Source organism: Chelonoidis abingdonii, chromosome 7 (genome assembly GCF_003597395.2).
Source record: "Chelonoidis abingdonii isolate Lonesome George chromosome 7, CheloAbing_2.0, whole genome shotgun sequence".
Lineage (NCBI taxonomy): Eukaryota > Metazoa > Chordata > Testudines > Testudinidae > Chelonoidis > Chelonoidis abingdonii.
This window is the reverse complement of record NC_133775.1, coordinates 90,961,365-90,987,639: the sequence shown is the minus strand read 5'-3', so window position 1 is coordinate 90,987,639 and position 26,275 is coordinate 90,961,365. Positions and strand designations below refer to the sequence as shown.

Here is a 26,275-nt window from a genome sequence, read left to right as displayed (position 1 = left end):
TATTTCCCTTGCCGGTAAGACTCAGAGCTTCTGTGTCTTGGGGTCCCTCCAGGGAAAGTTTGGGGGGACCAGAGCGAGGCAGGCGCTGTAATTCCTGTCTGGTGGCAGCGAGATAAGATCCAAGCTGGTAATTAAGCTTGGAGGTTCATGCTAAGCATGAAGATTTTGGACGCTAAGGTCCAGATTTGGGAGAAAGGCTTATGATACAAGCCTTCAAGAAATTCCAAGTGAGAAGACTTTTAGTTAAAGCCCTCAGTGGACTTGCTCCACACTATCTAATGAACCGTGTTTTTCACCTTGTATGCCACTTTGGCATTTATCATAAATCCAGCAATAGGTGTATAGCCATTGATGCAGCTGCAACTGTGATAAGACAGTGACTGCTGAATTGGGGAAAAGTCCCCACTGCATCCAAAGCCTCTCTCTGCTCTGATATCACTGATGATCCAGCTCTCCTCTTCTCCACAATCTCCCCACCACACAGTGTGAGAGCTGCCATCTCTGCAATTCTTGTAGCGTTAGATAGCCTTCTCGTACCTCTCTCATCACTTTGTCCTTCAATTCTCAGCAAACACATTCCATTTCTCCCTCATTTCAAAAATGAATCTACCCAGCAATGTAGAATTTTAAACAAAACAAAAAAGCATCCTAAAGGGCAAGCTGGACAAAGAGCAAGATCCTAATCCATCAAATCAGTCCATCAAATCAGTCCAGAACAAAACTTTGTCTCATTGATACCCTCAGAAGATCACCCCTGTAGCATGCCCTGAAGGTCATGATAGCCAGCTTCATCAGACCAATGGAAGAGAAAAAGTTCCAGTATAGGAGGTCCTCTGTTCAGCATTATCTGCCACCAGCCCCACCTCTCATCTAAACAACTAGAGCCAAGATCCATTCAGTTTGATCCCTTGTCTGCACCTCTTTAATAACAAAGGAGAAGAGATAAATAATCCAGTTACAAAGAAAAGACTATTTAGAGTTAAATTAGGATGCAGTTTATATGAAATATATTTTTTAAAAACATGCTTTTATACCTCAGTTTTTAATACCTATACCACGAGGTTACGGAATAGAGAGTTTTTGCTTTCCAACTTCATAGCACTGGTACTGGATTATTTTAGTTATCTTTTATACTCTATCCACTTAGTTCTTCACAGCAGTTTTAAATAGGACAATTTTTGAAAAGTAGAATATTGAGCATTACTTAAAAACAAATTGCTGAGACAAAAATGGATAATTGGGAACAGGACATGGAATGATGTGATGTAATAAGTAAAGATGTTATTGGTTTTATTGCACAGATAGAGAATCTCACTTCAATTATTTCACGCACCAAGAGAGCAGGACAAGCGTTGGGATTCTATTTGTTAATTAACACATATTTTCCCTTTTGGAAGACAGGATGATGTGAATTAAATATCAGTTTTTTTCCCCATTATGGTTCCCATAATAAATGTAAGAATATAGATTTTATACCTGGGTTGGTAAACTCCCATGATGATTTGATAAGTTTGTTCCCTCCTAAAGCCAACTATAATGGCATTCAGTGTATTATAACATGGTGAAAGCATTGCTGCCAGAACCCTATTGCCTCAAAAGGAGAGGTTACTCACCTTGTGCAGGAACTGGAATTCTTCAAGTGACCACTCCAAGAGCACATGCATCCCATGTAACTCTGGTCAGAGACTTCTGGTAGCAATGTCTGTTTGACCCACACATGCACCCTACACATCTTTCTGCCCCACACTGATGATATTTAGGACTGCACAGGCAAACCACTCCCAGTTCTTTCTTCACCACATAGTCCCATATTGGAAACTCTGAAGCTGAGGAAGAGGAGAGTGGATAGTGGAGCACTCACAGGGACACACATCTCAAAGAACTCCAGTTCCTGCACAAGGTGAGTGACCTTGCCTTCTTCAACTAGTGTCCCTATGGATATTCTATTTCAGGTAACTTCTGAGCAGTATCCTCATTAGAGGAGGGAGCTTGGAGAGGAGTCCAACACTGAAGAAAAGATTGCAATCCCAAGGGCAGCATCTGATCTAGAAGAATGAAGCATTTGCATAATGCTTGGAAAAATGTATGTATCAAGGTCCAAGCCTTGCAGATCTCAATAATGGGAATGTGTTTAAGGCCGCTTGCCCTAAATCCAGCAATGTGAAAAAGTTGTGAAAAAGGCTAATATTGTTATGGAGTATATCAACAGGAGCGTTGTATGTAAGACACGGGAGATAACTGTCCCACTTTACTCAGCACTGATGAGGCCTTGGCTGGAGGACGGTGTCCAGTTCTGAGCATCATGCTTTAGGAAATATGTGGACAATTGGAGAGAGTCAAGAGGAGAGCAACAAAAAAAGATAAAAGGCTGAGAAAACCGGACCCATGACAAAAGGTTAAAAAAAACTGGCCATGTTTAGTCCTGAGAAAAGGTGGTGGGGGAGCGAGCTGTTAACAGTCTTCAGATGTATTAAGGGCTGTTATAAAGAGGATTGTAATCAGTCATTCTCCATGTCCATTGAAGGTAGGACAAGTAGTAATGGGCTTAACCTGCAGCACGGGAGATTTAGGTTAGATATCTGGAAAAATGTTTTAACTATAAAGGCATTTAAGCTCTGGAATAGCTTCCAAGGGAGGCTGTGGAATCCCCATCACTGGAAGTTTTTAAAAACAGATTGGATAAATACCTGTCAAGGATGGTCTAGGTTTACTTGGTCCTGCCTCAGCACAGGAGAGTGGCCTTGATGACTTCTCAAAGTCCCTTCCAGCACTACTGTTCTATGATTCTAAGTAATGCCACCGAGGTAGAGATCTTTCAGAATGGGCGCACACTCCAGGAGAAGAGTGTATATTGCAAATTCATAACAAGAAGTAACATTACTCAGAAATCCACCTTGAGAGTCTCTGGGAGGAGAGTGTGGACCTTTTGGGCCTGTCAGCAATTGAGACAAACAGCCTGGGAGACCCTCTAAATCAGGGGTCGGCAACCTTTCAGCAGTGGTGTGCCGAGTCTTCATTTATTTACTCTGAGTTAAGGTTTCGCGTGCCGGTACTACTTTTTAATGTTTTTAGAAGGGCTCTTTCTATAAGTCTATAATATATAACTAAACTATTGTTGTATGTAAAGTAAATATGGTTTTTAAGCAGCTTCATTTAAAATTAAATTAAAATGCAGAGCCCCCCAGACCGGTGCCCAGGACCCGGGCAGGGTGAGTGCCACTGAAAATCAGCTCACGTGTCGCCTGCGGCACACGTGCCATAGGTTGCCTGCCCCTGCTCTAAATAATCTGGTTCTGCCCAAACAGAAGGTTACCGCTCTCCTGACATCCAGGTATGGAAGGCAGAATCCTCCCTGGTCTGATGTAGCTTTGGAGAAAAAAAAAACTTGGAGATGGAGGACTTGGTTGATGTGAAACTCAGCCAACACCTTAGAAAGAAACTTAAGATGTGAATGTAATGAAATTTTGTCCCTGAAAAACACTATAAAGGGAGGGTCTGCAATTACAGTCCGTATTTCCCCAACTCTTCAGTCAGAGGTGATGGCGACCAAAAAGCAGCCTTCATGGACATGTAAAGAAGGGAATAACAAGTGGCCACTGATTAGAAAGGGTGTTTCATAAGACATTTAAGTGCTAAATTTAAATCCCACATAGGAGTGGGCTCTCTAATCTAAAGACAAAGCCTTCTCAATTCCTTCATGAATCCCACGGTTGTGGAATCAGCCAACACTGATAATCCCTCAGATGAGGAATGAAAGACTGTCATAGTCACCAAATTAACGCTAACAGAATTTAAAGATAATCTTGACTTTAATTCTAACAGATAGTCAAGGACAGGAGGAGGGAGGAATGAACAGGTGAAAGATGCTGCTTGCCAGACCAGTGATGGAATCTCTTCCATTTCTGAAGGTAAGTATTTCATGTACATCTTTTCCTACTGTTTAATAACATTTGTTTTAAAATGTAAAGTTTTAAGTAAGGCTTTCATTTGAAATGCTTTAACTGTTTTTCTTTCTTTTTCTGTATCTTTAACAAAGGTTAAAAGGATTTTTAATGGTGTGTTTGTCATGGTACTAAGCAGGCTAACATTGCTATAAACCAAACCCCAACCTTGCTTAATACTGTAATTTTTACACAAGTGACTGGGTCATTTTAACATCTATCACTCTTTGGGCACCTTTGGGCATTCTAACTTAATAGAACTTTATACTGTACAAAACCAAAATTGAAATGGCTTACAGGACCATCAAAATACATAACAAAATTCACACTGTGATTCCAAGGATATTTCAAATCTGAAGTTTAGATTACTGAGCAGTTCCCCTTTAGAACAATGTCGCAAGACATATGGAGAACAGAAAAGTTACCAAACATAGATTCTCCAGATAATGACATGGCTGGGTAAATATTAGACATTCAGGGCATTCTGTAAACAGATGGATTATTAGTTTTTAGTTAGTTGGACCCATTCTTTTCAAGAGTTGCTTTACAAAATGATGTATTGGGACCACGGGGGAGGAAAGGGAAGAGAAAATGATCTAGTTTGATTTTGACCCTGCCTAGATCAAGTTATTCCAGAGGGGCAGTTATCAACACAAGTGCCCTCAGTTTAGAGTCTAGTACAGTGTTTCTCAAACTGGGGTCTGCGAACCTTTGGGGGTCTGTGAGTCATGTCCAGGACTGCCAGCCCCACTGATTAACTCCTCCTGCTCTCTCCCAGTGCCTCCTGCATGCCATGGAACAGCTGTTCAGCGGTGTGCAGGAGGCATTGGGAGGGAGGGGGAGGAGGCGGAAAGAGATGGGGAAGAGGAAGGGCAGAGGTGGAGTGGGGTGGGGCCTGGGGCTGAATGGCTTGGGGATCCGTGACAAATTTTAAATAAAAATGGTGGTCCTTGGGTTGCTGAAGTTTGAAAACCGCTGGACTAGTATAAGAAATGGGTACTGAAAGTTAAGAATATGATCAACCCTACCAAATACATTCTCTGCTACATCCTATGTGCAACAGTAAGGGAGTCTGCATCCCATAAGCTCCCCGCAGTAATCAAAAGAAGCATCTTTCCTCAAATCAGTGGTTTTCAAACATTTTGAGCTGAGCCCCCCTTTGAGTTACAATTTTTGGTTGTGTCCCCCCACCCAGACAGAAATAGACAATACCTGCCCCTCCCATCCCAGGTTTTCAGGGTGGGGAAAAGGCACGTGAGACGGTCTGTGGGGGAGGAGCCAGTGCTGGGCACGGAGGCTGCCATGAGCAGAATTCCGCTCAGCTGCAGCAGATGTTGACACTGACCCACAGGGTGGCCCTCTGAGATGAGTCAGGGAGTGGAGGTGGAGCTCCTTCCCTGACACATGGGGCTGGAGTCACCACTTACCCCTCTGAACGTTCCTCCATTTCCCTGTAGGATGGCATGCGCCACCATTTGAAAACCTCTGCCTCACAGGTCTCAAAGAGCTTTGCACACATTAAGTGATTTAGCATTGCAACACCATATTGAGGTAGAAAAGTATTTTACCAAGACAGAAACTGAAGTACAGATAAGTTAAGTGACTTACCCAATGTCACACAAAGTCAGCGTCTAAGCCAGAGAATGTGATCTCTTAACCATCAATTGTGCATTGTAAAAAACAACTAAAACGAAGAGTCCACAAACAAAAAACCCAGACATGTATGTCTCGTAAATTTTTCCTGAACAGTGTATGAGCCATCACCCTAATCCCAAAAATCACACACAATTCATGGTAAGGATAAGGAAAGACCCTTGCACTCTTGTTTAGGATTTAAAATGCACTCTTACCTACCCCATTTTGTTTCCCTATAACTACCCAGTATTATTAGGGTTCAGGGATTTGAAAAAGAAGTATACGAGTCTGTAGAAATCCTTCTGGACCTGGTTTTCTGGCAAGAACATTTTGGAGCTTGAGAAACTTTGTAGGGTGAATAAAAATGGATAATTTAAAAAAAAAAAGAAGTATTTTACTCATACTTTAAAAATAAACTTATTTAAAATTAAATTTGAAGTGCTAACCTAGCATTTGACACCAGTACTAGCTTCTGCAGGTTCAGAGAGAATATTTTTTAATTTCAGTTTGTTCAACTACGTCAGTTCAATGACTAATTCATTAAAAGTCAAGAAACTAAGTGGGAGTTGCATGAGATCTACTAGTTCTAAAATCTTGAACAACATGGTGATAAGAAAATCATTTCAATTCACTAACTACAGATAAGACTTACTTTAATAAATCAGTTTGAAATATCAAAACATGTTTTCATAAATCTTTCTTATGTACCCAGAACATTTTAGATAGGTTTTTTTTAAACTAATAAAAATATTGTGCAGTTTTGGGGCATTTTAGTTAAATTCCTATTTCCATCCAAATGCATCTGGACACAAATCATGAACAACATATTAATCCAGTAAATAATGTGTGTGTCATTCATCATTTTCTAACATAACAAAACGTAATAATTAAGATACTGAACAAATGTATTTATTTAAGCAATTGTATAACTTAAGATATATGTATAGTTAAAAATGTTGATCTGCAACTAATAAGAATCAATCTTTCTTTAGAAAAATACCTGAGTAAAATGTAGATCAAGATTAAATGTTTCTTGCTTGCTGATCTATATCATGATTGAAAGTTAAATCAATCCACCCTGACATCTTGCTAAATCAGCAGTTCCCAGTCTTTCTAAGCAATTTACCAGTTAGACTTCAGATGAACCAGCTAGTGCCTCCTCTTATTCTACTGAATATTCTAACCCAGCATGGAGCTTTGTCTACGCCAAAGTGTATCCTAGCCTAAATACTCCTAGGTCAGTAGGAGAAAGTGGTGCTGCACCAGTTCTCAGTATTATAGGAAAGTAGAGCCTAGAATGCCCAGAAATGGTACATATATCAATTTAGGAATTAGTGCCCTAGTTCTATTACCTGTATAATAGAAAAGGCATAGAGAAATTCTGTTTTAAAAACAGCTGGCCCTCTACTAGCTAGTGTGAGAGAGAACCTAGACAACCCACCTGGAATCCCATGCAATGTCAGTTGACCTTTGCTGAAGTTTGGGCTCCTAATGCTCTTACCATACATTAGCTACACTCTTGCCTCCATGGCAGAAAGGCAACTCAGTGCTGGCCTGACAGAAGGAGAATGTAGTTAAATAGACTGACTCACCAACCCCAGCCCAAAGTGTAAATTTCATTTATTTACTAGATTATCCCTCTTTTCAGCTGCAGATGCAGTGCACATTAGATGTGCCTCTGCGATGACTGGGTGAGGAGGATAAGACCTCAAAACAGTGTTGCTCAATGAGATTGGCCATGCACTTTTAGGACGTCCTTTAAAGAAGTGCTTCTCAAAGTCGGTCTGCTGCTTTTTCAGGGAAAGCCTCTGGCAGTCCGGGCCAGTTTGTTTACCTGCCGTGTTCGCAGGTTTCGCCAATTGCGGATCCCACTGGCTGCGGTTCGCCCCTCCAGGCCAATGGGGGCTGCGGGAAGCGGTGCAGGCCAAAGGATGTGCTGGCTGTGGCTTCCCGCAGCCCCCATTGGCCTGGAGCGGTGAACCGTGGCCAGTGGGAGCCACAATTGGCCAAACCTGTGGATGCAGCAGGTAAACAAACCAGCCCGGACTGCCAGGGGCTTTCCCTGAACAATAGGTGGACCAGCTTTGAGAAGCACTGTATTAAACTATGGATAACGAAGGAGCATGCAGATTATTAGTTTATCATTGTTTCAGATGAGTCAGTGCTTCATAAACCCACAGAAATACAGTGTGGGGAGTGGTGGAGGGAAAGGTGAATCAAAGTAGAAAATATACATGATAGGAATCAATAAAAACAGTATGTTCTTTGTCCTTTCAGTGAAATGCATCTCTGTGTCAAATTTAACTCTCTACCTTTAGTTTCAATATAACAGAATGAAAAATCTTTCTGCTCTATGCTTGTTTCACCACTCCTTCCTTCCCATCTAGGTGTGTTTAGCCTGGGATACACTTTAGCGAAGCCAAAGCTCCATGCGGGATTTGAAAAATAAAGAAGCAACACAAATCCTGGTACAGTGTAATTAGACTATATGGTGATTTAATCTTTTAGTTCCAGGCTTGGAATAAATGACTTGCATTATTTACTTGAAGCTCCAGTGAGCTTTTATAGGCCAAGAGGTTTTTTTGTTTCTCAGTTATGATGCATGTAAGAGCAGTAGTATTTAATAGAAGGTGGAAGGGATTGCTGGTCAGAAAAAAAACTGTCAAAAGAGCAATTAAAGCAATGCCACTAACTGAAATTCCAGCAATTAAAAAAAAAAAATCCTTTTCAAGATTACATATTATTAAACACGGGAACCTAATAATGTGGCATAGTGGTCCAGAAGTTATACAGTACGGCAATCAAGTCAGACAACACAAAAATGTAACAGAAGCCACTCAATGCTTCAGAAAGAGAATAAGTTGAGTGGATTCCCTAAAGAAGCAACGAAGAGGGAAAGCTTAGAGGATGTTAATAAAGACCTGTAATGTACATGTAGAAGTAATATAGAGCATACTGAATACCCAATACACTGTTTTATACAAGGTCTACTCATGACTTCTTCCTTACAAACGTGCTTGACTGAGATTGCTGATTTAAAGTGGAATTTTTAACTGCCTTTTGAGTTTCCTCCCCAAAGTTATATATTGTCAAGTGTCTGTAAAAGCTGTTAATGTCTATTCTATGCTAGAAAGTTGTATGCCCACTAATAAAACTAAGCCCCTTAGCTACAGGCCTCTTTCCTTACAGTTAATTTTTACAGTAACAGTTACTGCATTGTCACCTTCCAGATGAGGGTTTGTTCTCTGCTTGCAGATAAGAGAAGAGTTCTGTCTCCACAGTCCCATTGAATGCTTGGTCTCTGAGACTGCCAACAGGGGGCCAATTAGGGACAATTATAGGATTGATCTGTGTATTATGGACAATTGTCCAGTAAGATCTAGACCAGGGGTCTCAAAACATGTGGCCTGTGGAGTTATTTCCTGCAGCCTGCCATAAGCGTCGACTCCACCAGCAGCCAAGCTCCCCCCACCACCACCCCCGGCCCCAACCACATAAGGAATAGTTACAGGTGTTTATATTTTATTCAAACCCGCTTCACATTACAGTTTTAAAAAAGTTAATATATTGACTTTTAATAGCATTTTTTTCAGTTTTGACTCTACTTTTGTATCGTTGCATGAAAAGGTTTCAGTGAGGCAGCCTTCGGGCCAATGTACTAGCTCTCAAGTGGCCCTCGTGGTGATTTGAGTTTGAGATCCCTGATCTAGACAGACTATCAACTGATTTCACATGGGCTACCCAGGCAACTGTCAGGGGACAAAAATTCTCTTGATACACTAAGATAAACAACTTATCGCAGAGCTGTAAGGCTCTGTGTATCCCACTATCAAGCAATTGACTCAATATATCCCAGCCCAGGAAAGGGATGGATAGATACATGCAGTAGTGTCTAGTAAGCTGGGAGTCAAGAATTCTACACTCTCTTCCTGATTTTACTACTGACTGTGTGACCCTGACCTTCTCTGTGAAACAGGCAGAATACCTACCTAATGGGGTGCTCTGAGGTTTCATGTTTGCATCTGAAATCCTTGGATGGAAGATCCTATGTAAGAGTAAAGTATTGCCATCTATATCTATAAATCATTCCAAAGCATATTTCCCCCAATACTTGCTTGGCAGAAAGAGCTGCCCACCTCCTAATACACCACAAAATTCAACAAACCTGGTTCAGAGAAAGTATCACTGATGTCATCATCTTTGTCTTCCTCATAATCTTCTTCCTCATCATCATTTTCAGACAGTTCATGCTCACTGCCAAACCCCTCATCATGGTCCTCATCTTCAATATCTTCCTCCTCCTCCTCCTCCTCCTCAGGGTCTCCTTTGGTTGGCTGCTCACCCAAACCGTCTGTGACAAAGAGAGAATAATTGTGCTCTTCTTTCTTCTGTGAAGGATCTGAGACAGATGTGCTGGCAGAAAGGCTGCTCTCCCCTACAGCTAGCCCTGGAGGTTCCTGGGGTGGGCTGAGGAGCAGCTCCTGAGTCTCTTTAAAAGGCAAAATAGGCGTATTATGACTCTGAAGGGAATCTATCCCTTTCCTCTCTTGTCTCTTTGCTACAGCTCCACAATAGCAGGTGTTCTCCTTTGCCGCATCTGCATGTGCCTGGCTCAACACTGGTCTGCTTTGCGGTAATGGACTGATCTTTACTTTTGCCTTTTTAACATAGTCTTTACATTCCACATGGCTGTTCACCTTCTCATTATTGTACACATTGGTCTTCATGATTTGTGTGCTTGAAGTGGGCTTGCTTGCCTTTTGAACATGGTCTGACAAAGGTGCCTCAGCCTGAATGTTCTTTGAGGAACACACAGGGGCTGCTGCTCTACTTGTGATTTTTTTCCCAGGTAACAGAGAAGTTAAAGGGTTTTGTTTTACACTGAAGAGTGAATCCGAGTAATAAAGTGAATCTGACACAGGTTGAGAGTCCTCACTGTTAAGCTGGGCCAGAGTTGGAGTTTTACTTATCACCTCTTCATCTTGGTATGGGCTTGAGAAATCATCAAGCCCCAGGTAATCCACTTCCTTTGTTCCCCAGATGTCACAGCTGGTTAGTTTGGTGTACTTAGTTAAGTCTTCACAGTTTGTGTCCCACTGCTCCCAGTTTGAGGTGAAAGCAGCTTCACTATCCAGGACGTCTGTAAAAGACTCTAGATTTTCAATATCTTTGCAGTCCTCCATAGAAAAGAAGTTGTCTCTGGAGGTCTGCTGATAGTCCATTTCTCTGTCCTGTGCATAACAAGATAAGTTAACAAGGCACACTTTATAGACCATCCAGCTGCCTGGTCTATAAAAACAAACAAAAAAAATCCCCAAAACAAAACAAAGAATCCCCCCAAACACTGAGTGCTGGTGAAGTGTACCAGCCTGATGGCACGAGGCCTTTTTATCCCAAAACCAGACATAGCACAAGTAGCTCAGCATTGAGCTAAAGCAGGGGTGTGCGAACTATGGTCTGTGGTACTGCCCCCCCCGTGGTGCTGCAGGCCTGGCGCCACTCTCACAAGTGGCCCCTGGGCGGGCGGGGGTCAGAGGGATCCGTGTGCATTGCCCTTGCCACCAGGCACTGCCCCCTACAGTTCCCACTGGCTGGGAATGGGGAACCGTGGTGAATGGGAGCTTTGGGGGAGGTACCTGGAGGCATGGTAAGGGCAGTGCACACAGAGCCCTCCGCCTCCCTACCCCCCAACTTCCTGCCCTAAGCGCCCTGCCTGCACCTCACACCCCTCCTGCAGCCCAACTCTCTGCCCTGAGCCTCCCTATACACCCCTCACCCCTCCTGCACCCCATCTCCCTGCCCTGAGCTCCCTGCTGCACCCTGCACCCCTGTGCACCCCAACCCCCTGCTCTGAGCCCCCTGCCACACCCCACACCCCAACCACCTTCTCTGAGCCCCCTCATACACTCTGCACCCCATCTCTGACCCAATCCCTTGCCCTGAGCCCCTTCCTGCACCCCCCTCCCACACCTCACACTACCTCCTGCACCCCAACCCCCTGCCCCAGCCCTGCATACAATTCCCCCACCAAGATGTGGCCCTCAGCCCAAAAAGTTTGCCCACCCCTGAGCTAAAGAATCTTTTTATGAGAAAGGCAGGAGCATAGTTTCCATGCACCATCAATTCTGGGCTTCTCTGCTGAGACTGCCAACAAGGGTACTGGCCAATTGTGTTATGGGGTTTTGCACACCTGGCCACTGGGAACTGGACTAAGACCAACAATTCATTTCATATATAAAAGAGCCAGCAGATGGAAATTACTTTAGTTCCCTACTCACCTGGGTCAGATTTATACAACTGACCAAGTAAAGCAGGGCTCCACATACCAGCCATTACTAATGCCAGATATCCCAACCCTGAAGAATCTTGTTCTAGCCAGATCAATCAAATAATGAATATGAGCAATCTTTTTCCCTAGTCCATGTAGGTCTGGTATAGGAAAAATTAGTTATTTCCAACATAAGCTTAGTTTACATTTTGTTCTGTTCGTGTGTCTCATCCTCAACTTGGGGGAATGTAATGTCTTTCCTAGACAAGACTATATTGCTTGGGACTTATGTCTGCAAACAACATCCCAGCAGCGATACACCTATCTGCTCAATCTGAGGCTCCTGAACATATGACATAAAACCTCTGCTGATGGTTACTTTTAACAGCTTCCTGTAAGTGAAACATTCCAGTTGGTGGCCTGGTGGTTGGGGGCTAAGTCAGAAATAAGTGAATAATCAGACAGCAGACCTTCACTGAACAGCTCCCTATAGACCATCCCCTCATTTACATAGGAAAGAAATGTGTTACTCAAAGGGAAAAAACAAAGTAACTTACTAGTTCATACATGAAGTCTGGATCTGAACTATTTGCCAAGAGATCTGTGCTTGTCAGCGTCTGTTCTGAAAATGTGTGGCATTGAAAGGCATCCCCAAAAGGAGGGTCCATTCCGCTCACACTGGGCTACAACAAAATTGTTTGATTTTGTTAAGCAAGCTACGAAAGTTATATAAATATATACATATTATATTATATGCGCATTCCTACACCACATATACCTCAACTTTGAACTTGTTCTATACTTGCATTTGGAAGACTTTTAGATAAACAAATAAGCAAACAGCCAGTTACAATATCCAGTGCTTTTACCCACACGAGACACTAAAATTTGTATCCATTATGTAGCCGCTAGATAGTTGCTCATTTATTCTTTTTGTTGTTGACTTGAAATTCTCAGCTGTTTGGTGAGTTTAGTGAAATTTTAGTGCTTGTAGAAGTGACAGACTAATACCCCTCGCTCTAGCTAACACTCTTGTGAATGGGCACTATCTAAGTTTTTCATCCACTGCTTCATCAGTGGGCCTTAACCTTGCCTTGCAGCACCCTTACTATTCTAGTCCTGGAAGCTTTAAGTGCACCTCAGGTTATTTCAATCCTGGGTAGGGATGGATGATTTTACCAACTTGTTCCATTACAAACCAATTGCACATGTACTGGGGAAATAGGTGGAACTTTGCGTAGAAACATTTTGCAGTTAGGTTAGGATTACTGGCCACAGAAATAATAAGTAACAAGACTACTTCCTGCTTTTTGCCCTTAGTCCTTATTTTTTACTCCTGCTTTACTGTTTCCACCCCGTCCGCAACAGACATCACTCATTAGTCCTGGGAGCTAGGGAGGAAGCAGCATTGGATTACTCTTACTCTCACCCTAGAGCTGGGCTGGCATGTGAATCACTGCAGTAATAAAAGACTGTTCCAGGCACCTTCCCTCATCAGGAAGACAACTTTGCTGAATTCTGTTTTGTGACAGAGACTACATGACCAGTCATATCACCACCAGGGCCCAGAAATTCTATGGAATTTCTATACTGATTTTCGCAGCAAGGGTAAGCATTTATTGCAGTATTCCCAGAGAAGACACACTGGGATACAAGACTGTCGGAGAACCAGACCAATTATATCTCCGTATTTGTGTGCACAAGCATGGGGCAGTGTAATGCTCTGTCAAAACCAACAGCCAGTTTACAAACAAACAAAACAAACTGAAACAATGCTATGAAGCAATGGCAGCTAAGGTTGAAATAAGTTACTGCTATAAGCCTGATTTTTGGTCTCCCTCTAAAATCCACAAAAGAAGTCAACTGGACTCAGACTGGTAGAAGTCAAAATTTCTTCTATACAATTTGAAATGAACTGGACAAGAGGTTTCTGAATTAGGACACTAGCAGGTCATAATTTGTGGTGTTTGCCTGAAAACCCACCTTGCTAGTAGGTGGTGATCTTGCTGGAACATGATAAGTGTGTTTCACTGGCTCACTCTGCAGGTGGCTCCTACGCCCACAGACAGAGAGGTAAAAGTGGCTCTCTAGAACGAGTACCTAGGGTATGGGTTAAGCAGCCACGAGTTAACAATTCTAAGAGCGGTCAAACCGGAGGAGAAAACTTGAGTTTTTAGTTTTGTTTGTCCATTGATGATTACTTTGTTATTAAATAAAGTCATACCCTAGAAGGGGACAGTTTTGACTCTACCCAGCATCTTGGCTTTAACTTAAAGCAGATTGGGAAAGGCATCTTACTTGTTATAATTTATACTCTTCTTCTGGAGGTTCCTCATTAGCTCAAAAGAATCCTGTAATTCAACTGTACTTTTAAAAATAGAGCTGTGTATGCATGTGGAAGGAATACTTTACATAAGTAAATCAACCATAACACGCACGCCAGGCTTACCTGAGGCATTTCCAAGCCCAGATCCCCCAAATCCAATTCCAAACTTCTTGTTTTCTTCACTTTTGGATTCCTTTCCAGCTTTACTTCAGTGTCAGTGGGTAGCATATAACTCATGCAATGAAAGGGATAGAGGTTTTCCCTGAAATAACTTCAGTTCATACACATGGAGCTCTTCTCTCTTTGTAGACTTCTGTGTAAAATGAACAGACCAAACACCAAAAGTTAACCTTTATTACACTACAAATTAAGAGCCATAAAAAAAAAGAAAAATAGAGATGCTTTTTTTTCCTTCAGAAAAAAAGTTATTATCCCAACATGATCATTTCTGAGGAAGCAAAAAACAAAAATCCCCGCAAAACTGAATAGACCTCATGCTGGAACATGCTACAAGAATTAGTTCTCCTCTTCTCCCGCACCCTAGTGTAAATGAAAAAGCCTGGAACAAACAATACCTGTGCAAACCTTGCTGCTAGTTCAGACTATTTTCCATTACTTTTTGCCTCACTGTGTTTGTATGTCCTCTAGCTAGCTTGCGGGCTCTTCAGGGTAGAGATTGTCTTTTCACATGTCTGGAAAGTGCCCAGCATAGTTTTGGATCAATACAAACAGTCTTCATACATTTAACATCACAAAGTCAATAAATTCTAGAATGAGACTCATGTAATCATCATCTTTTCCAAAGTGGATATTGAGGGCATACCTGTTTTAGTGTTTTCCCCATCCTTCTCTTACAAGTTCAGCCCATCCACCTCCTGCTACAGTTTAATCAGTTGCTCATGCAGTAATATCTAGTGGCAGAAGGGAAGTGTAGCAGACACACTTACTATTAAAAAGGGGAACTTTCTTACTGGAACTTAAAGTCTGGGCCAATTCCAATTTCGTTACTCTTCCACTTACTTCTGCCTGGGCCTGGATTGTTTTGATCCAATTTATTCAATAGTAATTTCCTTGACTCAGTATCTTCTGTAATCCCTTGGATAGTTCAAATGCATGATTGGAAAGGAGATCTTATTTAGACAATCCTGCATTTGTAACAGCATGAGGAAGCAAGGCTATGAAAAAGCGAAGTACTTGGTGCAAATATGACAAAAATCTCAGAAGATAAATGATGGTGAGTGCAGGATAAACCAATTTATACATCAGAAATAAATAGCCATATTCATTCCTGGTGTAATTCCACTGACAAAGGCTGTTACACCAGGAATGAATTTGGCCAAATAAATATTTATTGGCCTTCCTTCTCACACCCCCAAAAACATGAAAGTCTCTTTAAGGAATGATATGCACTGCCTAGATAAATCAGACAGCAGCAGTGTTGTATGAGTATTGAACCGAAATCCCAACTATCAGCCTTGAAACAACAGTGCAGGAATATCAGTTGAAACATATTTCCAGTTCTCTGAATGTAATTTTTTTATTTTGCACACAATTCCCTTTTAAAAGTTTGTCATTTTTTAAACGCAAAAATAGCACTAGAAATGTTCTAGAACAGCAGAGTAAACATGGCAGGAAAAAAAGAACCCCTTTATAGACAAACTAACACAGGAAGGTAAATTATTCCTTCCCACTGAGTTAGTCTAACATTCTGCATATTGAATTTAGTATTTTTAAAAAGTCATTTATATCTTAAGGTAAGTGAAACAGAATGCAAATAAAGCCCCTGCCACCGCAAAATAAAGTGGTTTTTAAATCGCAGAGTCACAAATATAAACAACAACAACAAACAAAAACCCACAAAGTTTCACATAGCCCAAATTTTAACTGGGCAAGACAGGTCCTCAATAAGACAATGCAAATGCTTCCAATGAAGCTACCCCTTTTAGGGCCTAGATGTCAAATAAAAACCAGCCAGTCCTTTCTGAAGTAAGATTTTCTTTCTACCCTCATATTTCCAACAATCTCTTTTTTATTTTTGTGTCAACTGATGTTTAAACTTTTTGGCAGACTGCCTCAGGGCATCATGTCTGCAGCCCTTGTCTGTCTCAGTGCACTGAAAAGAGACATCTACAGAGCCGGCTTGCTCAATGCTGTGAAATTTCACATTAGGTCGCAAAATAGATTTGCTTATTCATCTAATGCAGGAGCAAAACTTTGCACTTTAATTTAAAAAAAAGTATGGAAACTCATTTTGGAGCCTGACTTTTAATATGTGTAGCTTGGAGGGTGGGGGGCGCAAGGGTTCAGGAAATGGATCTCATCTTTCAATACCAATTGCATGTCAGAGTCTCTTTGCAATTCTGTATGTTCAAAGGGATCAATTTTATCTTCTATAAACTTAATATGCCAGCATCTAATGATTTTTGGCATCCAGAATATCTGAAACTGCAAGTCTATGGAGTGTTAAGGTCAAATTCTGCCTTTTTACAATCCAAACAACCTCACTGCCTTTGATACCCAAGGTATAAATTTGGGGCAGAATTTTGCCCCAGCCCTATCGCAATGGGTTCAGTAATGATTTGACACTTCCCAAAAACTTCTCTGCTCCTCAATCTCCAGAGTCTGCAAGTGTTATGATGGTTATTAAGAAACATATCAAACTCTCATAAATTTAAGTATGGTAGTTGTTGATCTCCAACATAAACTCATAGCATCATATTCTCAAACGTCTTGTGCCCTTACTTGACTAGGCAGAATGTTTTCAAATAATCATTCTTTTTCATATACAAATACAAATTTGAATGAATGGAAAGACCTGAAAGGGGGCCTACAATAGGAGTATAAGTAATAGTGAAGATCAGCACACTTGCAGAGTTGTATGGGAGCACTTGCCCTTTAAGAGAGTTCCATTAATTCCTTAAATAAACATTAAAGGATAGTGGGCATTGGTAATGTAATACACCCTTTCACTTCTAAATCATTGATGCCCCACGTGGGTTGTGATCATAAAGTTATAACCAACCCCTGTTCAGTACAGTTTGTAAAAAGGAAATATTAATGGAAAATCAGTTCCTAAACATAAAAACACACTTTTCTAACTGATTATCTTGCTGGTGATCTTAACAGAAATGCTAAATGAACCACAGAGACAACTTGCAAGCTGGACCCTCCAATGTCAGGGTTGTTACACTGATGTGGTAGTGCAGGGGAGCTCGCATTGCCACTTCCTGTGTTGTATTTTATTCTCTCAGGTTGTAAATCCATCACCTTTCACCAGCATTAAATTCACTCAAAAGAAACCCCAAAGAGAAATTTCCAAACAACTGCAGGATAATCTAGCTGAATGGCTTTACAAAATACAGTGCACCTCAATTTGCAATATGAATTTTGTACTTTAGTTAGTTATGAGCAAGATTGCTATTTCATGTTTGTGATGTTAGATGCACATTTGGTACAGTTTGAAAATAGGAAGTATAGCTATATCTTTTGTTAAGGACTTGCACAGCGCCTATTATCACAGCAGCTAAGCACTTAGTTACAGAGTTAAAGTGCATTACATAAACAATTACATTTTCACTATCATGAGAAGTGTTTCAGCTGCTATTAATGTCAAAGTTCCATTTTTAATACCAGAAGAAAGGCAGGAGAAAACATGTTGTCATGACTTCCCATGTGTACTAATCAATATTTTATTGATATTAATATTTGTATATGATTTGGAAGATGAAGAAATATAGTTTGAAAGTTTCCCCAAACACCTGTTAGGCTGAGGACGAAGCCTACCAGCATAGGTGAAGAATGCCAGAGATGTCACATCCCCAAAAACTATGTCCATGTAATTTACGAAGAACAACAGTATATGCTAGGTGTGTGTACTGTACTTAGCTGTAGCATTAACAATCTTTTTTTTTTTTTCAAGTTAATTAGATTTGTCTCCTGTGTTTTTGTTACAGCTTCTTTCCTCTTCCTGAGTTTATTTCACTGTTTTCTGTTATGGACAATATTATCCATATCTTCCCCCTGACCCCCATTTGTCTCCCTACATTAAGTTCTGTTCTATACCTCTTCTCCTATATTTTAAGTCTCACTCCTGTTTCTCTCCCCAACCCGCTCAAGATGGATCTTTTTTTTTTTTTTTGAAGGGTGGAATGTCTTCCTCCAACAATAGATGATCATGACGGTCCCTTCTCGCCTTAATGTCTATGAGTTTATAAATACATGTTGAAACTTCCCCCTGCCAAACCTGTATATGCATCCACCTGCACCTGCACAGAGGGTTATTTTCCCTCACCTCCTCCAACACCAAGATCCTGATAAAACTGCAGCAGCACAATCTGAACCATCGTGCCTTTTGGCTTCTCCTCCCACTGTGAAAAGCAAGCAACAGCTCAGGACACTCTACTCCCCAGCTCTCCTCCCACATTTTAAGAAAATGCTGCACTGCTGAACTCTTCTGCTAGCAAATTCTTCCACTCCATCTTAAAGTAGTAGGCCCTAGCATCATATTGCTTCCAGGTTTGCCTCTTTCCCTCAGAAGAAGGAACCAGCAGCTCCAGTTGCTCTGTCCCCTCTCCTAAGTGAGATTACGCTCCCAACATTTCTATTTGACAAAATCAGACTGATTTTCAAGACCTATAAGTGATACTATTAAACCAGGGTGGGCAACCTGCAGCCCATCAAGATAACCTGCTGACAGGCCACCAGACAGTTTGTTTATATTTGCACGGCCACCCACAGCTCCCAATGGGCCGCAGTTCGCCGTTCCCAGCCAATGGAAGCTGTGGGAAGCGGCGGCCAGCACGTCCCAGCCACTGGGAACTGTGGACAGCCATGCAAATGTAAACAAACTGTCTGGCAGCCTGCCAGCGGATTATCCTGATGGGCCGTGCGCAGCCCATGGGCCGTGGGTTGGCCACCAGTGTATTAAACAGAACACTTTGTCTGCAAGCAGGCATCCACTGGGCTACAACTGCACAAAACAGTGATCCATACTATTAATAACTTTAACGACTACAACAAACAAGAAGAGTATGGTACTAGATTATTAAGACTAAATTCATAGTTTATTTGAACGCATATCCTTATGCAAGAATTTCAGCCAAATAGCTCAAAGGTTATTTGGGCATGCTTAATTTCTGCATATTACATAAGCAGACTAACAGATGCCAGCAACTGATCACTGCTTTTTCACTGCATGTCATATTTCAAAGAGACTTTAAACAATACTGTTACACTTAAGATTCTTAAAAAACCCTCCAACCACCTATCCCTTTTGTAATAAAGTGTTAACTTTTCTGTGCATTATGCGGTGGGCAAAGGGGCTTGATGTTTGAATGGACATATCGGACTAATTAATATTTTTAAATCATTGAGCACCACCTGCCTCACTGTTTTGCTGCTGTAGGTGCTAATAGCAACATATTTCAAACAGTAGCATCTTAAGCCCAAGGATCTCAAAAGGTAAGCATCATTATCCCTCTTCTAAAAAGATAGGGAATTTGAAGTACAGGGAAGTTAAGTGATTTGCTCCAGGTCACGGCAAGTCTGTGGAAGAACTGGGGATAGTACCCAGATATCTTGATTCATATTCTTGCTCTAACCACTACACTATATTCATCTTTAAACTCTAACACTAGCAGCACCACTTTCCTTTGAACACCTGCTGCATGGACATCTTAGTCAAGAAAAACCTCATCAGACCAAGTGGAAAACTGCAGCAGGTTAGGAGCAACAGTGAAAGACTTTTGCATTTTCATCTGCATTCAAGTGCTAGAGATTACACTATTTTCAGACAAGTTATTAACAGCTTTTAATTAATTCTTAAGATCTTTTTATACTTTTAGGAATCAATTTTAACTGTGAAAGGGATTAATTAGTATATGGATTTTACCAAAGTATTGTAAAACTAGAAAAAAGAGTTACTTTCACAAGAGATAATGATTAAATTGGTTTCTTCTGCTTACATTTCAAGGGAATTCACTGTTAGAAACAGAACAATGAAGAGAGGAAACGAAAACAAAACTAGGCAATTATACAACTGATCTTTTGGAAGGTGTGTCCTAGCATAAGCAATGTTATAGAGATGTAGAATATGAAGTCATCGTCTCCACTCTTCTGCCAGTGCAGGGTACAGAGCAGAGTCTTTGAGGAGGATGTGAGGGGCGCAAAGAAGGAAGAAATCCTTAATGCTCAGAAAACCCCTGAGTAAAGGGAAATGTAAACTTATTCTAAGTCCTCCTATTGTGGAATTATATTTTATATTTACGGAAACAAAAAAAAGAGTTATAAGATTAACTGCCGTCTCAAACACAAAATGCTTCAAACTCACATATGTTATAGCCAAGAAGTGTGGCAGTGTAGTCAATTTATCCATTAACAACTCATAAAAATATAATCCAATTGCCTATGCCATCCAAAAACCTGTAGGAAATGTAAATGAACAAAAACTGAAGTGTTTATTTTTTCTTAAAATGAGTTATGGCACAGGATACGCTTTAAAGCCTAAGGCAATAAATTCAAGTAATCATCCCCTAGCACCAATCTGTTAGGCAGATTTTCCCAGATATTGGTTATTCTCTGTTATAGTAGAACCTCAGAGTTATGAACACCTAGGGAATGGAGGTTGTTCCTAACTCTGAAAAGTTTGGAACTCTGAACAAAAAGTTATGGTTGTTCTTTCAAAAGTTACACCTGAAAAATAACAACACAGCTTTGAAACTTTACCATGCAGAAGAAAAATGCTGGTTTTAAACCATCTTAATTTAAACAAAACAAGCACAGAAACAGTTTCCTTATGATATCAAATCTTTTTAAACGTTCACTTTATTTTTAGTAGTTTGTATTTAACACAGTACTGTACAATATTTGCTTTTTTTGGTCTCTGCTGCCTGATTGCATACTTCCAGTTCCAAATGAGGTATGTGATTGATTGGTCAGTTCCTAACTCTGGTGTTCGTAACTCTGAGGTTCCACTGTAGCTCAAATAAACGCTCTCACAGAGTTTTATATGCTTGATCCTCAAGGAATCTCTCTGATGCAGATAAATAATTTTTTCATTATACAGTTGGGAAAACTGGGGTATAGGGTTAAGTGGTATGATGTATCAGAGATGGTCTCCTCTGACCACTACATAATTCCTCTATCAAACATGGATAATCCTTTATAAAAGTTAGCTAGTGTTTGTACAGCACTTGAAAAGTACTCAGAATTATAACATTTCTCGTTCCAGGAGCTATACTATCAAGCAATGAGTTTTATAGGCTATGTGATCATAATCCACTGTCCTTCAACATCAACTATACCAGGTTAGTTGACAATCCCATGTACATCAATCACCTAAAATATCTCAGACCTAGCAGTTTCCACCCCTTATTTAGGCTGCTCACAATGAACATGCACCAGGTCCCCCACCAAAAAAAACGTGTATCTACATCCATTATTCTTATTCAAAAAAAAAAAAAAAAAAAAGGAAGTGTAAATGTTATAATTAAAAAACCCAGTACTTCAGCTGTGCTCAGAAGCAAGCTGTCTGACATATGCAACCTAGATGTCAGCCCACCTTTTTATTACTCTGTTTTGAATTCAAGTCTCTTACAGCTTGAAAGACCGTAGAGTCAAGTCTCATCACACTTACACTGGTTTTACACCAGTGTGACTTCAAGGAGTTACCCCTGATTTACACTGTGAACAAAACAGGCCTACTATGCTTTCAATCCAGAAATTAACATTTCAGTATGTACAGTTAAAAACTTAAAATAAAGAATCTAGTTTGTACTGGAGTTTGAAAAAAGTGGAACGTTTTAATTGGTTAGTTCAGAATGAAAGGTAGCAGAACTCTGGTCCTGAAATTAAAACACTAATTATTGGATCAGTTACTGAAAATAATCCTCTAAAAAAATAGTGTGCCTCACCTATGCACATGCCACAGTTGTATTAAGGAACTGTTAAATCACATGGATGAGATTAGGGCAGGTGTAGGCAACCTATGGCACACGTCCTGAAGGTGGCACGCGAGCTGATTTCGTGGCACTCACACTGCCCAGTTCCTGGCCACCAGTCTAGGGGGCTCTGCATTTTAATTTAATTTTAAATGAAGCTTCTTAAACATTTTAAAAACCTTATTTACTTTACATACAACAATAGTTTAGTTATAAATTATAGACTTATAGAAAGAGACCTTCTAAAAATGTTAAAATGTATTACTGACACGCGAAACCTTAAATTAGAGTGAATAAATGAAGACTCGGCACATCACTTCTGAAAGACTGCTGACCCCTGGATTAGGGCATGCTCATAACTCAAAGGGATGGAGTAATTCCGTAGGAAGGCCCTAATCATACAAAAAGCTCCCTGGCAAGCAGATGCCAGCTGAAAGCCCACGGAAGTAGAGGAGAGTCCTTGTAGGTGCAGAAGTCTACCTATTTGGTGACCCATTGATTTGAAAGAGGCTCTGTGCCAGGATCCATCAACACAAAGCTCCTTATAGGAATGATCTCATGGAATGTTAATATTTTCTTATTTATAAGAAAAGAAGGAAAGAAGGATGATCAGAAAACTCATGCTTAGATAAACACCTTAATTTGTTTTAAAAGGGAAATGATTCAGATTAATATTGGATTAAACTCCACATTCCTAGAATAGTTAGTGAACAGTTTGTGACATTTTCTGAATTTTAGATCAAACTTTTTCTGTGGAACATCAATATTGTGTATGATTATTCCTCATTTACAAAAGCCAGAAGTGAACAGACTCATGATGGAAGGAGGGAGGGTTTAAGTAGAAAAGAGAAAGAACATAACTTTAAAGAACTAAGTTACGTAGAATCTGTCTCCTTAACAATAAATGAAGATGTTTTACCCTCAGTTTTCTGATACAAACAAACAATATTAATGATGAGAAGTCCTGCGAGTGACAGCAGGGAATTAGGGCTGCCCTGAATCTGAGGGTAACAAGGGGAACTGGTCTGGATATGCGTGGGATAGTCACAGAAGCAGAGGAGGTGTTCCTAGTTTTGTAAATTACTTCTTGTACAGCATGTGCCTCCTGACACCCCCTTGGCTTCAGACAGCAGGAGCTCAACCTTCCAGCCCAATCCCCTGGATCAGGCATGCCCCCCTTCCGCATCGTCCTAGAGCCCTATCTGTGCCTCTCCCCGCCACCTCAAAGGGGAAGGGAGCTACCATTCCTAGCACATCCCTGGCTGCGCCCGCCTGCCTCCCCCACCTCCGACCCAGCCCCCAGAGGCTCTGTCTCCCCTCGCCAACCCCTTATGCCTGGGCCTCGCCCCCTGCTCCTGACCCACTAACACACCTCCCAGCCAACATGGCCGCCCCACCAACCAGCACCGAGCGCAACCTAAACCGTGACACAGAAGCCCCACCCCCTCCCGAACCTGATTGGCCAACCAATCACCCAAGCTCGCATCCATTGGCCCGCACCGCCGCCACTCATCCGCCCAGCGGCTCTTTCAAGTTAGTGTGAGGCAACATGTAAACAAATCACTTTCAGAGGCTCCTCAGCTAGGTAGTGCCGCTCCCCCACTTCCAAAGGAAAGGAAGAGGGGGGAGCTACTTCGCTTCAGAGGGAAGGGATAATGGAACCTACTCTCACCAGCTACAGCGTCCAGGCATGGGGGGCTTCCTTCGCCCCCTGGGGTGCCCGTAGGCAGCTACTCTTCTCTCCTGGCGGAGGAAGACGGGGCAGGAAGCTCAAAGGCAGCTAGGTTCGCCCCACAAATCCCCCTACAGGGGAGGAAATAAGGACGGCTCTCCAGCTAGTTTCCAGGCCTGTCACAAGCGTATGATTCCTCCAGGAACCACGGATCCCCCGCCCCACAACCACAAACTAGATGCACAGAGTCACAGGGCTGAGTTGGGAGACTCCCTCATCCGTTTCCCACCCAGTTGTCGCCTGTCTCCCCTATTTGCACTGATCCCTTATATACTGAGGGCTAAGCAACTCGTTCATCCATACTACCAGAACCCACAAAGCCCCTGGAGGGAAGGTGCTTTAATCCCCATGATCCTACAGTGCAGGCTCTGCTCCCCTTGCCACGGCACAGACGCCTGGTAGATGTAGGCTGCAATGGAAGCCGACAGGCCACTGCTAACTCAGTGCACGCCCTGCATGCTGCTGCTTTACTTTACGGTCTCTTTCAACTCCTTCTGCTACTAACCTGCAGTCATTCATTTCAAAACATACCAAAGGCCTAAGAAACGACAGCAGTACAATCAACTGTGCCAACGGGTCAGAAACCTCGGAAGCAGAGAAACTCAGACATCTGCCTAGCACGGGGCTGTTCCTATCGTACTACCAACAACCGCCCCCTTGAAGGAGCACAGGGAAGTGTCTGCTGCCCTCCACATCTCTATCAGCGTGGCACCTCCCCCATCCCATGCGCCTTCTCCAAAACCAGGAGAGGGAATCGGAGGCAGACACACCCCTTTTTCACCCCGGGATTGCCCTGGCCTCAGAACCCCGGTCCTTCCTTGTGTGTATCAGCGACTCTCCTGATCTACTCTGTATGCAGCCCCTGTACCCCTCTGCTGGGTTAAAGGGACAATAAATGCAGCTCCCCCTCCTGCCTCGCCAAGGACTGTACCAGCCCCACACCGCTGCCGCCAGCCCTTGTCCTGCCACGGGCTACTAGAGCAACAGTCTCTCTAGCCTCCGCCCTGTCAGAGGCGGCTGCTTCTGCTGCTGCCACCACCCCCACGACCCCTCCCTGCCCAGCCAGTCCCTCACCTGGCGTCCCCCCGACCCAGCGGGGGAAAGGGATGTCTCAGTAGGGGGCGCCGCCCATCCCGCTCGGGCCCGGACCCTCCATGCTGCTTTGGGGTTTGTTTTGTTTATGTCTCTTCCTGACGGGTTCCCGGAAATCGCGTGACTCGCCTCCCTCACGTGGGAAGGGGGGGGGGTCTGAGAGCAGGCCAATCAATGCACAGAGTCTGTCTGAGGCTGCATAACACGGACTCCTTTGTCATGTGACATGGATAAGTATGTGGAGGGGCCCAGTGGGGGTGTGTGGGATTAGTGCCTCTACCCATACAAGATGTGCCAGGAGAGGCCAAATTTCCTCACCCTCACACTCTGAGCTGCATATAACAATCTTCAGAAGTTCAAGTGGTTGAGTATGCCTGCCAGGGTTAGGGGGAGGGATCTGCTGGGGCTTGGGGTGCCCCTGTGGGAGGCACCTACAAGGGCTTGGGTTTTCAGGCCTGCAGGAGGCACATGCTGGGGGTGGAGGGGCTTTAGCCTTGCTCCTGCTGAAGCCCCCAGCCTCAGCAGGTGCACTCCACAGGGCTGAATCCCTGAGACCTCCTATCCCTGCAGGGTGGACGGTCCTAATTCCACCACCACTGTGAGATCTGGCAGGGAGTCACTGGAGGGGAGTCAGGGCTATGCAGGGCAGGTGCAAGGAAGTTTTGCGCCCTAGGCGAATTCCAACCTTGTCCCCACCCCGCCCGGCCTGCGCAGCTCCACATGCCTCGACGGTGCCTCCCCAGCGCTTCCCATCAGGCCTGGGGAGCTCCTGGTACTCCCCGCCTAGCCTACCTTGTCCGTGGTCCTCTCAGCTGCTTTAATTCTCCCAGGCTTGCAGCGCCAAACAGCTGATTGGCGCTGCAAGCCCGGGAGGCGGGACAAGCGAAGCAGTGACTGCACGGTGGAACCCCTGGGCTGCCGGCGGCGGGGTGCTGACCCTGGGGAACCCCATGGCTGCTGGCTATCGGCGGTGGCCCGCTGATTCAGGGGAACCCCTGGGCTGCCAGCGGCGCGCTGACCCAGGGGAATCCCTGCCAGTGGCAGCTCAGACTTCCTCTCCCTCCCAGGGCAGCGGCCGCTCAAACACTTAAAAAAAAAAAATTGGAGGGTGCCTCTTTTTGGTGCCCCCAAATCCTGGCGCCCTAGGCAACAGCCTAGTCCACCTAAATGGTAGCACTGGCCCTGGGGCTATGGGACTCCAGGGAGTTACTGGTGGGGATTATTTTGATGTAGTTTAAAACTTTAAACCCAAGAATCGTATTTCTGTAGCTCTGCTGAACTTTTGTCTTCTTTATCCCTGTACCTATATGGCAGTGGTCCCCAAACTTTTCAGGGTTATGCACC

At 42.8% G+C, this 26,275-nt stretch overlaps 1 protein-coding gene across 1 annotated transcript in view; it reads right to left on the bottom strand.

Annotated features, from left to right (window-relative positions):
* The window catches only part of CREBRF (CREB3 regulatory factor), a 36,487-nt gene extending 11,421 nt beyond the window's left edge, over window positions 1-25,066 (bottom strand). The window contains exons 1-4 of the mRNA XM_032801463.2: window positions 24,914-25,066; window positions 14,294-14,483; window positions 12,402-12,527; window positions 9,725-10,807 (exon numbers count right to left, since the gene is read on the bottom strand). Of these exons, the coding sequence (XP_032657354.1) occupies window positions 9,725-10,807; window positions 12,402-12,527; window positions 14,294-14,407 (1,323 nt within the window). The 5' untranslated portion in view covers window positions 14,408-14,483; window positions 24,914-25,066. The remainder of the gene's footprint in view (window positions 1-9,724; window positions 10,808-12,401; window positions 12,528-14,293; window positions 14,484-24,913) is intronic.
* Window positions 25,067-26,275: the final 1,209 nt, after the last annotated feature.